Raw genomic sequence first — 13,153 nt, 5'->3', positions numbered from 1 at the left:
CTGACCCATACTGGGAAATCAAAAACCCTCCTTAACTCCATCACGAAATGTCGGCACGAGCGGGCTGCGGGGTATTCTTGCTCACGAAAAGCGTTGACCAGGCTGAGTGGAGATCCGTTAAAAAGATGGACCATGTCCGCCAATTTTCACGCATCATCACCAAAACGACTAGGCTGGGCTTGGAATGTCAGTTGGCATTGGGTGATAAAATCTCCACAACCATCGGGATCACCAGGATATCTGCCTGGTGGTGGAATACCCGGTTCCTGAACGGTCGTGGGAGTCGGCTCTGGTCCGGGCGCTGGACCAGGAGCATTTGCAACAGAGATTGTTGGGGCAGCAGGAAAGGGGAACCTGTGAGATGCTTGGAGTGGAACTGAGGTGGCCTGAAGCTGCTGAATTGAGTTGTCAGCTGACGCTGGCTGTTAACAGTAAGTTTCCGGACAGCGGCCATGAATGCAGAAACCGCAGGCACCCAAGTCTGACTGTCTGTGGTGAGCTGTTGAACAGCTGCGGTAGGGATGATACCTATTCCTCCAAGTGAGTCTGGGCTTGTCGGCACGAGACTATTTACCTCATTGCCTCCATAACTTCACTGAGAACAGATTGCATCGCCTGTAGCTTGTCTCCTACCTGACCAATGAATCTCACAGCATATGTCAGCAGCTCTCTCTCTCTGATGGGCACATCTTTGTGGTTTGGAGACTTGCTGTTACCTGGTTCGGATATGGCCCAAGTGCGGAGTGAGAGACACTGAAGCAGGTCGATAGTTCACAGACTTTAATGCAAACAGTGTTAAAGGGGAAATTAATAATCCCTCGGGATTAATGAAGTATGTCTGTCTGTAAACAATAAATGCGAGGCCAAACAGGGCCGTTAACTAAAACTCTCAAAAGGAAAACGAAGCCTACATTGCGGCTGAAAAGAACATCTAAACATTGAACGAATACCGCTAGCCTTCAGAGTCAGTTGTCTCGAAAGTCCAATTCTCAGGGAAGGCCAAAAGCAGACAAGCAGTGAAGCGTTGCTGTGCTCTGTCCAAGTCTCAACAAGCACTATGATGATAAGTATGGAGTTAAGTACTATCATGATTAAATAATAATTAGCTGACACATGCAAATTCACAAACGCAATTGCTGTATCTACTGCACTGCTAAATCGGTGGTTGTGACAAACAGTCTCTGTCCCACCCTTCGTCCCCCAGTGCATGTCTCTGAACACCAGCCGGCAGATCATGTCACGCTGTATAAGATGTTGGTGAGGTGGCGTTTGGAATATTGTTTTCAGTTTTGGTCAGGCTGCTGCAGGAAAGATAACATTTAAGCTGAAGAAGTTTAGAGGAGATTGACGAGGATGTTGTCTGGACTCGAGGTTGACTTCCCCTGCAGGCTGGACTTTATTCGCTGGAGTGCAGGAGAATGGGGTTGGGTCATCTTATAGATGTGTATAAAATCATCAGGAGAAGGGTAAATGGGAGCTTCTTCCCCAGTTTTGTGAGTCAAGAACCAGAGAATGTGGCTTTAAGCTGAGAAGGGATTTAATAGGAACCTGAGGGGCAACTTAAAGATCAGCTTTATTTGTCACATCTGCATCGAAACATCAGAAGTACAGTGAGGTGCATCAGTGAAGAACATAGTCCAAGAGTTGTGCTGGGGTTGGGTTGAAGATGTCACCACGCTTCCAGCGCCAACGTAGCAAGCCCACAACTCACTAACCCTAATCCGTACGTCTTCGGAATGTGGGAGGAAACCAGGGCACCCGGAGGAAACACACACACTAACTCCTTAGAGACAGTGGTGGGATTCGAACCCCAATCAGCGATGTAAAGCAATTGCACTGGCCACTTCGCTACTGTGTCGCCCCTGACAGTGGAGCCGTCAGGACCAGTGGCTGAGAGAAGTGCATTAACAATATTTAATCGGAACCTAGACAGATGCATGGATAAGGAAAGATTTGAGAGTACGGCCCAAACGCAGGCAAATAGGATTAGCTTGGATGGAAATCTTGGTTGACGTGGACCTGTTTCTGTGCAGTTTGACTTTATCACCCCTGTTTGACCATTCTCCCACTGCTATGCTGACTGTCCCCCTCTCTGCCTTCCAGGTGAACGAACTGCAGAACGTCACGAGCGCTGAGGTGATTGTGCCCCGGGACCAGACACCAGACAGCAACGACGAGGTCATCGTCAAGATCATTGGACACTTCTTTGCCAGTCAGGTAGTCTGTAGGCTGTGCTTTCCCTCTGCTAGAGGGGGTGGGAGGTGGGGGGGGGGGGGTGTGTGTGTGTGTGTGTGTGTGTGTGTGTTTGCACTGTCCTACCCCTCACCACCTCAACTGTGTCTGCAACCCCTGTCACCTACTCACACTGCAGCACAAGGCAACACACCCGCCTGCGCACAGCAAACACCCCGGGCAGCGTGGTGAGAGTGAGTGACACCGTTTCCACTGTCTGTGCCCAGGTATCAGCTTTACCCAGCTTCAACGACTGATCCTTTGCTCTGCCCCACTCTGTGCCCATGTCCCCAAATACAAAGGGGGCCTTGTAAAACTGGGCTGCATTCCAACCCAGGGGCCCGAAACACCAGTGCTCTTTTGCGGCACCCTCAGTCTGTCGATGCGGTGGGTCCTGCCTGCGTTTTGCTGCAGGCTGCCCCCCCCCCCCCCATGACAACTAGCCTTTGCACCTGCCTGCCGGTGACTGGCGTGCGGACTGACCGTGTCGCCCTGCGGACAGGCGCTACCCCGGCATCTGGTGACAGCAGTGATTAATGAGCTGCATTCAGCGGCCTCTGGGAGGAGTCTGCCCCCACACAAACGGACCCTTTGACTCCGTGCCAGCCATCATCCCCGCCAGTACTGACTCAGTTTCCGGTCTGTCCCACAGGAGTTCAAGCGCCTGTCCGCCCTCATCAGTGTGCCTCGCCGGCTCCTCAGAACGTTCAAACAGTTTGCCCTGACTGCACCCCTAACAAACACCTGCCAGATGTGACCAAACCCACCTCTTCATGTATAAAGTACCGATTAATCCTGTCTTGGGATTTTTTTTCCCACTGGCCTGTAGTTCCCTGACTTTTCCCAGTAATCTGGCCCCTCACCTATGTGAGTGAAGCTCTAATCATCTGCATCAGGACCCCAATGAATTGTTCCTTTGCTCTTCCGCTAACAGCCTGGGACCTGTCTCCTCAGACACTGGGGACTCTTTTAAGGCTTGTAGATGGAGATTAAAGATGAGTTCTATTTGGTTTATTGGTCACATCTACATCGAAATGCGCTGATTGCGTCAGATCGAATCAGTGGGGTTTGTGAAGGGGTTAGCCCACAAGGGTAGCCAGGCTCCGAGCACTGGCAAAGCCTGCCCACAACTCACTAACTCTAACCGGTACATGTGTAGAATGTGGGAGGAGACCAGAGCCCCAGGAGGAAACCAGGGAGATCGTACAAACTCCGTACAGTCAGCAGTGGGAATCGAACCTGTCAGTGATCAGTAGCCGTGTAACAGTGTTATGCTAATCACTATGCTGCTGTGCCACTCTTGTATATGATTTTCTTTTAATAACATTAATAGAATTTCATCGTCCCTCTCTCTGAATCCTCCAAGTACAGTGTCTATTTCACAGTAGATACAGATGAGAAGTGTTCAGTCCCGTCCTGTGGCTCCATGCACACTTTCTTTTTGTCCCTGATGGGCCCCACTCCACTTCTGATTATTCTTTTACAGAGAAACAGCATAGGAACAGGCCCTTCAGCCCACAGAGCCCCCATTTACTAATCTATACCGGTCCCATTTTGGTCTCCACCCCACCCGCCCCACTCCCATCTATTGTGCCACTCACCTGCACTTGCAACTTAATGAACTGCACGTCTTAGCGGTGGAATCAGGGCACCCGGACAAAACCCACGCAGTCACAGGAAGACCGTGCGCATTCCAGACAGGCTGTGGCCCGGGTCAGGATCAAATCCAGCACGCTGGAGTGTGAGGTGGCAGCTCTATCAGCACCCTCCCCCCACCATGGCTGATTTATTATCCCTCTCAACCCCATTCTTCTTCCTTCTCCCCACAACCTTTGACACCCTGACTAATCAGGAACCTATCAACTTCTGCATTAAATGTATCCAGTGACGGCCTCCACAGCCATCTGTGGCTGTAAATTCCAGAGATTAACTCTCTCTGCCTAAAGAAATTCCTCCTTTTCTCTACTCTAACACGACACCCTCTCCACGTCCCCTCGGATCTAGGATTTTCAACATCCAGTAGGTTTCAATGTGATTTCCACCCCCCCCCCCCCAACATTCTTCTAAATTCCAGTGAGCGCAGGCTCAGAGCTTTCAAACAGTCCTGTCATGGCATCTTTTCCTGCCCTTTTATATCCCTTCGCATTCAGGATTCATCCGACTTTTTGGCCTTAATTCTCACCTTCGTGGGAACATGTTAGCCCTAAACCTTTGCCGTTTCACTTATGAATGAACCCCAGTGGTCACATCCTGACCAACCCGTATGCCGTTACTCCCTGTACTTCCCGGTCTTATCATGTTGAAATAGGCCTTCCTTAATTTCTGATCTATCTTCATCATTCTTGGTAACTGTCCTGGCTGCCCTCCCTGAAATGTGCCTTCTCTGCCAGTTCAACCACTTGCCTGGCTTCAATTAAAAAGTTGGGACCAGTACTTACCTTTCTCTAGTCCGACCCAAAGTTATTCTCAATACACTTAAAAAATTCTGAGCCTTTTACACAAAAGTAATCCCAGTTGATGTACAGAGGGATGGTAAGGTCCAACTTAAAAAGCCCCCTGAAAGTGGCAACTCCAAAGTGGTAAAGGAGTATGGTTTCTTTGCCTTCATCACTAGCAGCAAGTCAGCATACTGTAAAACTGGTCGACCACAAGTTGGAGTATCGTGTGCAGTTCTGGTCACACCATTATAGGCTATCCGCTGCGCTGCCCGTGGCTGAGAACCAGATCCCTGACCTTCCAACCGGGTGACCTATCTGAAACGACTTTGACAGAGTGAGCGTTGCTGTGCTGCAGAACTCGGGAGTGGGTCACAGCCGTAACGGAGTTGGGGCCCGTGGTGGGGAGAGAGGAGCCCCACCACACACACACACAGGGGTCTGGGGCTCCTGCTCCGACTCCACTGGGAGCCCTACTCGGCATCGAACATTAGCTGCAACAAACCGTCTGCCGGGGGAAACCAGCGGACGGGACAGCAGCAGGACTGACTGTAGCAAGCTATGGTAAAGAAGCGTGCCTTCTGTCCAGATCACTTCAGCACATCAGTGCATTGAGTTAGCACAGGAGAAAACCAGGTAACAGTGAAGAATCAGGCATTATGCTTACAAAGAGCAGTGCAGGTAGACAACAAGGCGCGAGGCCATGTGAGGTCAGCAGCCCATCCTGGAGTATTGTTATTACTGCAGGGTAGAAGCTGTCCTTCTGCCCCGGGGTGCATGCTTTCCAGCCTTTGCATCTCCTACCAGAAGAGAGGGTGGAGAAGGAAGAACGTCTGGCGTGGGAAGGGTCTTTGATGATGTCGGCTGCTTTAACAAGGCAGCAAAATGTAGACACAGTCCACGGAGGGGAGGCTGGTTCCTGAGAGGTGTCAGCAACTCTGCGGTTCCTTGTGGTCGTGGTGCATCGCGGTAAAATGTTTTCCGTGACGCAGTCTTTAAAAGTTGGTGGCGTTCGAATTTCCGAACTCTTCGGAGGAAATAGAGGCATTCGTATGATTTCTTGGCCGTGGCACCTACTTGCTGGACCAGGAGAAGTTTGGGTTGCTTTAGTGGGGGTGCTGAGACTGTGCAGGGCAGTAAAGAGTGGGACCGAGTCAGGCAGCTGGAGATGTAGATCAGCTATACTCCGACTGAAGATTGGGCGGGCCGGTGGAGGCAGATGACCCTACTGTGTCCCGAGTGAAGCCCAGGGGTTTGATTCCCAGACTGCCCCCTGGCGACCAGCCGTTAGCCCCTGGCAGAGCCATTGCCTCCCAGCGATCCAGATTCAGTCCTGACCCTGGGTGCTGCCTGTGTGGAGTTTGCCCGTTCTCCCTGTAACAAATCCACGGGGCAAGAACAAGGAGGAAGTAGTATGATTAGGTGAACACGAGGAAATCTGCTGGAAATTCAAGCAACACACACAAAATGCTGGTGGAACGCAGCAGGCCAGGCAGCATCTATAGGGAGAAGCGCTGTCGATGTTTTGGGCCGAGACCCTTCATCCTGACCAGCATTTTGTGTGTGTTGTTAGTAGAATGATTAAATGGTTTTTTTACTGAGTCATGTTCATAACGGTTCTCGCTGGGCATTACAGTGTTGGGGCTATGAACTGGGCCTCGAGACTGAAGCCTTTGCACAGATGAGAGCGCCCCCTGTGTGCAGGAGGCCCAGTCAACTCACCGTGCATGTGCTCTCCAGCCATTCTCACAATCCGTCCAATACCGTTCCTCCCTCCCCCCCCTAGATGGGGACTGCAGAGGAAGGGAATCAGTGAGGTGAGCTGACAAAAGTGACCACATGGTAGTGGCCAACTGGATGGGCAGTGAGCACGTGGTGAGTGCAGTGCGCCTGCACCAAGCAATCTGATGTAGCGGACTGCCAGCGATGGCGTGGCTTTCCTCGTGTGGGCGCTCCAGTTTCTTCCAAGTGCCCCCCACCCCCCCAGTGTGTGGGTCAGTGGCAGAATCTGGGGGGTGGTGTGGGGAGAGTTGATGGATTATGAAAGAAAGTAGGGGGAGGGGGTGGAAGAGACTCATGGGATTGCTTTGACAGCCAGAACACACACGAGTAAGTGTTCCACAGCAGAGAGAAAGACCTCGCAGCCCACACACCTCTATTCATCTTCAAGCTGATCCTGTTTCCCAGCACTTGGTCCATATCCCTTGAAACACTTGTCATCCATATACCTGTCCATGTATTACTAAAACGTATCTTATGTACCTGCCTGAGCCATTTCCTGTGACAGCTGCAGCTATATAGGACCCTGGTCAGGCCCCACTTGGAGTACTGTGCTCAGTTCCGGTCGCCTCACTACAGGGAGGATGTGGAAGCCATAGAAAGGGTGCAGAGAAGATTTACAAGGATGTTGCCTGGATTGGGGAGCATGCCTTATGAGAATAGGTAGAGTGAACTTGGCCTTTTTTTCCTTGGAGCGAAGGAGGATGAGAGGAGACCTGATAGAGGTGTACAAGATAAGAGGCATTGATTGTGTGGATAGTCAGAGGCTTTTTCCCAGGGCTGAAATGGTTGTCACAAGAGGACACAGGTGTAAGGTGCTGGGGAGTATGTACAGAGAAGATGTCGGGGGTAAGTTTTTTCCTCAGAGAGTGGTGAGTGCATGGAATGGGCTGCCCACAATGGTGGTGGAGGCGGATACGATAGGGTCTTTTAAGAGGCTTTTAGGTAAGTACATGGAGCTTAGAAAAATAGAGAACTATAGGTAAGCCTGGTAATTTCTACGGTAGGGACATGTTTGGCACAACTTTGTGGGCAGAAGGGCCTGCATTGCGCTGTAAGTTTTCGATGTTTCTATCTATCTACCACCCAGAGTGTAAAACAGTCAGCCCTTTCACCTCTAACAAAAACTATGTCCTCTAGTTTTCAATTGCCCAATCCTGGAGCAAAGACTGCACTCATTACCTATGACCCTCATGATTTTATATACAGTACTTATATAAAATCACCCCTCAGTCACCTACACTCCAAGGAGTGAAGTCCCAGCCCTGTCTGTAACCTCAACCCCTCAAGTTCTGTCAACTTCTTTGTAAATCTTTTCCACTCTCTTTCCAGTTTAATCATGTCTTTTGCATAACAGAGCAACCAAAACTGAACGCAGTACCCAAATGTTATGTGGCCTCACCAGCATCTTGTGTAGCAATCTCAACTTTTATATACTCTGCGGCCACTTCATTAGGTACAGTGTACACCTCGTTAATGTAAATATCCAATCAGCCAATCATGTGGCAGCAGCTCAATGCATAAGAGGTTTGTGGTCAAGAGGTTCAGTTGTTGTTCGGACCAAACAGCAGAATGGGGAACAAGTGTGAACTAAGTGACTTTGAGGAATGGTTGTTGGTACCAGACGGGGTGGCTGGAGTATCGCAGAAACTGCTGATCTCCTGGGATGTGCATGCACAGCCATCTGTGGAGTTTACAGAGAACGAAGTGGAAAAACATAACACATCCAGTGAGCAGTAGTTTTGTGGGTGAAAATGCCTTGTTAATGAGAGATGACAGACTGGTTTAAACTGACATGAAGGCAACAGTAACAAATAACCTGGTTACAACAGTGGTGTGCAGAAGAGGATCTCTGAACGCACAGCACACCGAACCTTGAAATTAGATGACCTACAGCAGCAGAAGACCATGAGCATACCATTCAGTGGCCACTTTATTAGGTACAGGGGGCAGTTAATAAAGTGGCCACTGTGTATATTCAGTGCCTTAACTGTTGAGGATAAGGATGCCAAAAGCCTGTTTCACCGCCCTATCTACACTGAAGGGCCAAGTGATTTGTACTTTTTGAGGTACAGTGCAGAGTAGGTCCTTTTGGCCCTTCGAGCTATGCTGCCCCGCAATCCCCCAATTTAATCCTAGCCTAATCGTGGGATGATTTGTGATGACCAATTAACCTACCAACCGGTACATCTTTGGACTGAAACTGGAGCACCCGGAGGAAGTCCACGCGATCAAGGGGAGAACGTACAAATTCTTACTGCGGGATCTCCTCCACCGTTGTACCAACTGATTTCTAGTACTTGGGAACAACAATAAACTATTCAGCCCTTTCGCCTGTTTGACTACTCACTGAGATCCTGGCTGATCTACCTTCACCAACCTCCAGCGTTCCTTAATGTACAAATGTCCATTAACCTCAGCTTTGAAGAAACCTGTGAAACTCAACCTTCACCGTCACTGGGAGAGGCTTTCAAAGATTCTCCTCCCTCTGCTTGGAGAGAGGTCTCTTACTCCCTGAACACCCCTTACTCCCTGACTGTGACCCCTTGTCTGCATTCTTATGAGGATGAAATTTCATTGGGGGAAGGGGAAAACTCAGCAACTCAGGCAGCATCTGCAGAGAGAGAAATGCAGTCAACATTTCAGGTCAAAGACTCTTCATCCAAACCTTTACAGGAGACCTCCCCACAAGTGCTGCCTGACCTGTTGAAGGCCAACATCTTTGACCCCAAAAGTGCTTCTCTGCTGTTAGGAGGTCCTAAGGTCTGAGAGCACAACCTCAGATTAGAGGGGTGTGCCAGTAAAGCTGAGACGAGGAATTTCTTCATCCTGAGGCTGGTGAAGCTCTCAGTTTCATTGCCGCAGAGAGTGGTGGAGGCAAGTCATTGGGTGCATTTAAGGCAGAGATTGATAAGAACTGAGTGTTAAGGGGGCGAGGAGAATGGGATTGGGAGGATAAATCAGCCATGATTGAGTTGTAGAACAGACTTTTGGTTTGAACAGCCTAATTCTGCTCCTATATAAGAACATAGGAGCAGAATTAGGCTATTCAGTCCATTATTTTTTGCTCCACTGTTCTATCATGGCTGTTTTATGATTCCTCTCAACCCCATTCTCCTGCTTTCAGATTCAGTTTATTGTCATTTAGAAATCACAAATGCAATGCAGTTAAAAAATGACACAATGTTCCTCCAGAATGATATCACAAAAGCACATGACAAAACAGACTACACCAGAAAATCCACATAACGTTTGGCAATCCCGAATCCAGAGTCTGGAGAGGCTGCTGCATATTAATATCGCACTATCGTCTTAGCGCGTTCCCTGGAAAGGAGCCCCAATCCCACCAGACAAAACAAGACCAAAAACTAAAGCTACAAGACCTGCACAAAACCACATAGTTACAACATATAGTTACAACAGTGCAAACAATAGCATAATTGTTAACAGACCATGGGCACAGTAAAAATAGTCCAAAGATGTTAAAGGACTATAAGTTCAAAAGAAACCACCACACAGTTTCCACAAGTCCTCAGGGTCCTGCCATCCCACGGCAGCAGCAGAAGGGAATACCCCCGCTATGGACTTCCACAGCACCGCCCGACTCAGCCTCACAGATGCAGCACACAATGAGAGCTCCATCGAAACCAGCCTCGCAGACGCAGCGCACACCGAAAGCGACCTGACTGCAGCGGACTCCGAGTCCATCGAGCCTCCGACCATCCCCTCCGGCACAGCTTCTCCAAGCTCCATCCTCTGCCGAGCGTATTAACGGCCAACGGCCATCAGCAACGAGACCCCGAGGACTGGGGGTCTGTTCTTCCCAGCAGAGTCCCGGACCTCACAGCAGCAGCAGCAACAAAGAAGGTCTTCCTGGAGATTTCCTGATGTTCTTCCGTGCTCCCAGTTCCATTTTCAATCGATTATGATTGCGCACGGCACCCCACTTCACAAATAACAGATAATCAGCTCCAGAGTGGCTGCTGCAAGCTGCATCGCGCCGCCATCTTGGAAATCAGAACCTTTTACATCCTATCAATCCTCTCTTTAAATATACCAAATGACATGGCCTCCAGAACTGTCTGTGCCAATGAATTCCACAGATTCACCATCCTCTGGCTAAATAAGTTTCTACTCTTCTGTGTTCTAAGGGGACATCCTTCTATTCTGAGGCTGTACTTTGGTCCTAGACTCCTCTCCATGTCCGCTCTATCTAGGCTTTTCAATATTTTGAAAGGTTTCAATGAGATCCCTCAATCTTCTAAACTCCAGCTAAGTCATCAAAATGCTTCTTGTACATCATTCCTGGGATCAGTCTCGTGAACCTCCTCTGGATCGTCTCCAGTGCCAACACAGTTCTTAGATAAGAGGTCCAGAACTGCTCACAATACAATTGCAGTTTACCACTGCCTTACAAAGCCTCAGCTCTTCTCGTTCCAGCCTGGGCTCATTTAGGAATCCTGACCTCTGAAGCAGCAAGCAAAGTGCTGGAAGAACTCGGCAAGTCAGGCAGCATCGACAAAAAGGAGCAACTAGTCAGTGTTTTGGGCTGAGACCCTTCATCAGGACTGAAACGGAAGGGGAAAAAACCAGAATAGGAAGGTGGGGAAGGAGAGGGAGTATAAGCTGGAAGGGTGGGGGGAGGATAATGAAGTAAGATGTTAGGTGGTGGTAGTGAAGGACTGGAGAAGGAGGAATCTGATAGAGGGGAGTGGACCACGGGAGAAAGGGAAGGTGGGGCACCGGGGTTGGGGGTGATAGGCTGGTGAGAAGAGACCAGGGAGGTCAGAGTGAGGAATTAAAGAAGGGGGAAGGTAAGACATTGGAGAAATCAATGTTCATGCTATCAGGTTGGAGGCAGGTTATGAAGTGTTGATGTTCCAACCTGAGAGTGGCCTCATAATGACGGTAGAGGAGGCCATGGACTGACCTGTTGGAATGGGGATGGAATTAAAATGGTTGGCTGCTGGGAAATCCTGCTTTTTGTGGATGGGGCAAAGGTGTTTGACAAAGCCGTCCCCCAGTCTACATCGGGTTTCACCTACGTCGAGGAGGCCACGTTCTGAGCACTGGATACAGCAGATGAGCCCAACAGCTGCCTGTTCACCTCTTCCCCACCTCCATTCAGAGAAACAAACAGTCCTTCCGGCTAAGGCAACACTTCACCTGCGAATCTGTTGGGGTTGTCTATGTATCTGGTACTCCCGACATAGACTGGCGGACCGCTTTGTCCAGCAGCTTCGCTCCATCCACAGAGGGAGGATTTACCAGTGACCAATTCCAATCCCTGTTCTCATTGTGTCCTCGATGAGGCCACACTTGCGTTGGAGGAGCAACACTTCCTTTTCCATCTGCTTAGCCCCCACCCCTAGGGCACGAACATCCATAATCTCCAACTTCCAGCAAGTTTTCCCCACCCTCTTCAATTCCAACTCTGATTTATCTCCCCTCCCCTGGTACCTCTCCTTCCCTTTCTCCTCAGATTCCCTCTCCAGTCCATCCATTGCCTAGCAGTTTGTTCCTTCATTCCCCTTTCCCCACCCACTTGTCTTTACCCATCGCCTGCTCGCTGGCACTCAATTCTCATTCCTTTCCAGTCCAGACCTTGACTTTTCTTTCATTTCTATATGTTTTATCCTCCGAGTGCCTCCAGCGTCCTGTGAGTTCACAGCTTTGCAGAGTGCGGTGTGTTTGTGTAAATGTTGACAGGGAGGTGTGTATGGTCTTGGGAGATTCTAACGTGTGCTGGTTGCCGACAGTAGGACGGAATTTGCTCTTCCACGCCTGACGGGCTGTCTTGTTTTGTCCTCCCCCCCCCCCGCCCGGCCCAGACAGCGCAGCGCAAGATCCGGGAGATCGTGCAGCAAGTGAAGCAGAAGGTACAGGCGGGCGGCCCCAGCCCCCAACGCGCCAAGTGAAGCGAGAGGCGCCAGCCGGTCACGTTGAGGAACAGCAGACGAATGTAGTCCTTCCGACACACGTACACGAACACGCAGTGCGCACACACACTCATACACACTCACTCACATACTGACACGTTCACACACACACACACACACACACTCACTCACTCACATACTGACACGTTCACACACACACATACACACTCACTCACATACTGACACGTTCACACACACACATACACATACTGACACGTTCACACACACACACTCACTCACTCACTCACATACTGACACGTTCACACACACACAACACTCACTCACATACTGACACGTTCACACACACACACACACACAACACTCACACATACACGTTCACACACACACACACACATACTGACACGTTCACACACACACAACACTCACTCACATACTGACACGTTCACACACACACACACACACATACTGACACGTTCACACACACACACACACACACACACACATACTGACACGTTCACACACACACACACACACACACACACACACGGACGCACCAGACCGACAGGCCGGGAACGAACCAAAGAAACGATACCACAGCAGACACAAAGGAGATCTCTGCCAGCGACCGAAGGCTGTGGCTCCAGGGGTTGCCGGAGGGAGGGAGACTGCCGGCAGTCCTCCTACAGTCTGTGTGAAACCCTTGCATTCCCCTCCCCTCCTCACTGGGTCACCCCACCCCGACTGTAGATGGCTCAGGAACCGGAGCAGACTGCTGAGCCGCAGTAGTGTGAATAGGGTTTTTTATAT

The 13,153-nt window shown here is 50.0% G+C and overlaps 1 protein-coding gene across 3 annotated transcripts in view; it reads left to right on the top strand.

Moving 5' to 3' along the window:
• Positions 1–12,849, top strand: part of igf2bp2a (insulin-like growth factor 2 mRNA binding protein 2a) — a 144,177-nt gene extending 131,328 nt beyond the window's left edge. For all 3 annotated transcript variants that reach the window (XM_059967389.1, XM_059967390.1, XM_059967391.1), the window contains 2 exons: positions 2,104–2,217; positions 12,278–12,849. In XM_059967389.1, coding sequence (XP_059823372.1) covers positions 2,104–2,217; positions 12,278–12,364 — 201 coding nt within the window. In that variant the 3' untranslated portion in view covers positions 12,365–12,849. The remainder of the gene's footprint in view (positions 1–2,103; positions 2,218–12,277) is intronic.
• The last annotated feature ends 304 nt before the right edge of the window (positions 12,850–13,153 follow it).

This window comes from Hypanus sabinus, chromosome 4, assembly GCF_030144855.1.
Source record: "Hypanus sabinus isolate sHypSab1 chromosome 4, sHypSab1.hap1, whole genome shotgun sequence".
Classification (NCBI taxonomy): domain Eukaryota; kingdom Metazoa; phylum Chordata; class Chondrichthyes; order Myliobatiformes; family Dasyatidae; genus Hypanus; species Hypanus sabinus.
This window is presented reverse-complemented; position numbering and strand designations above follow the sequence as displayed.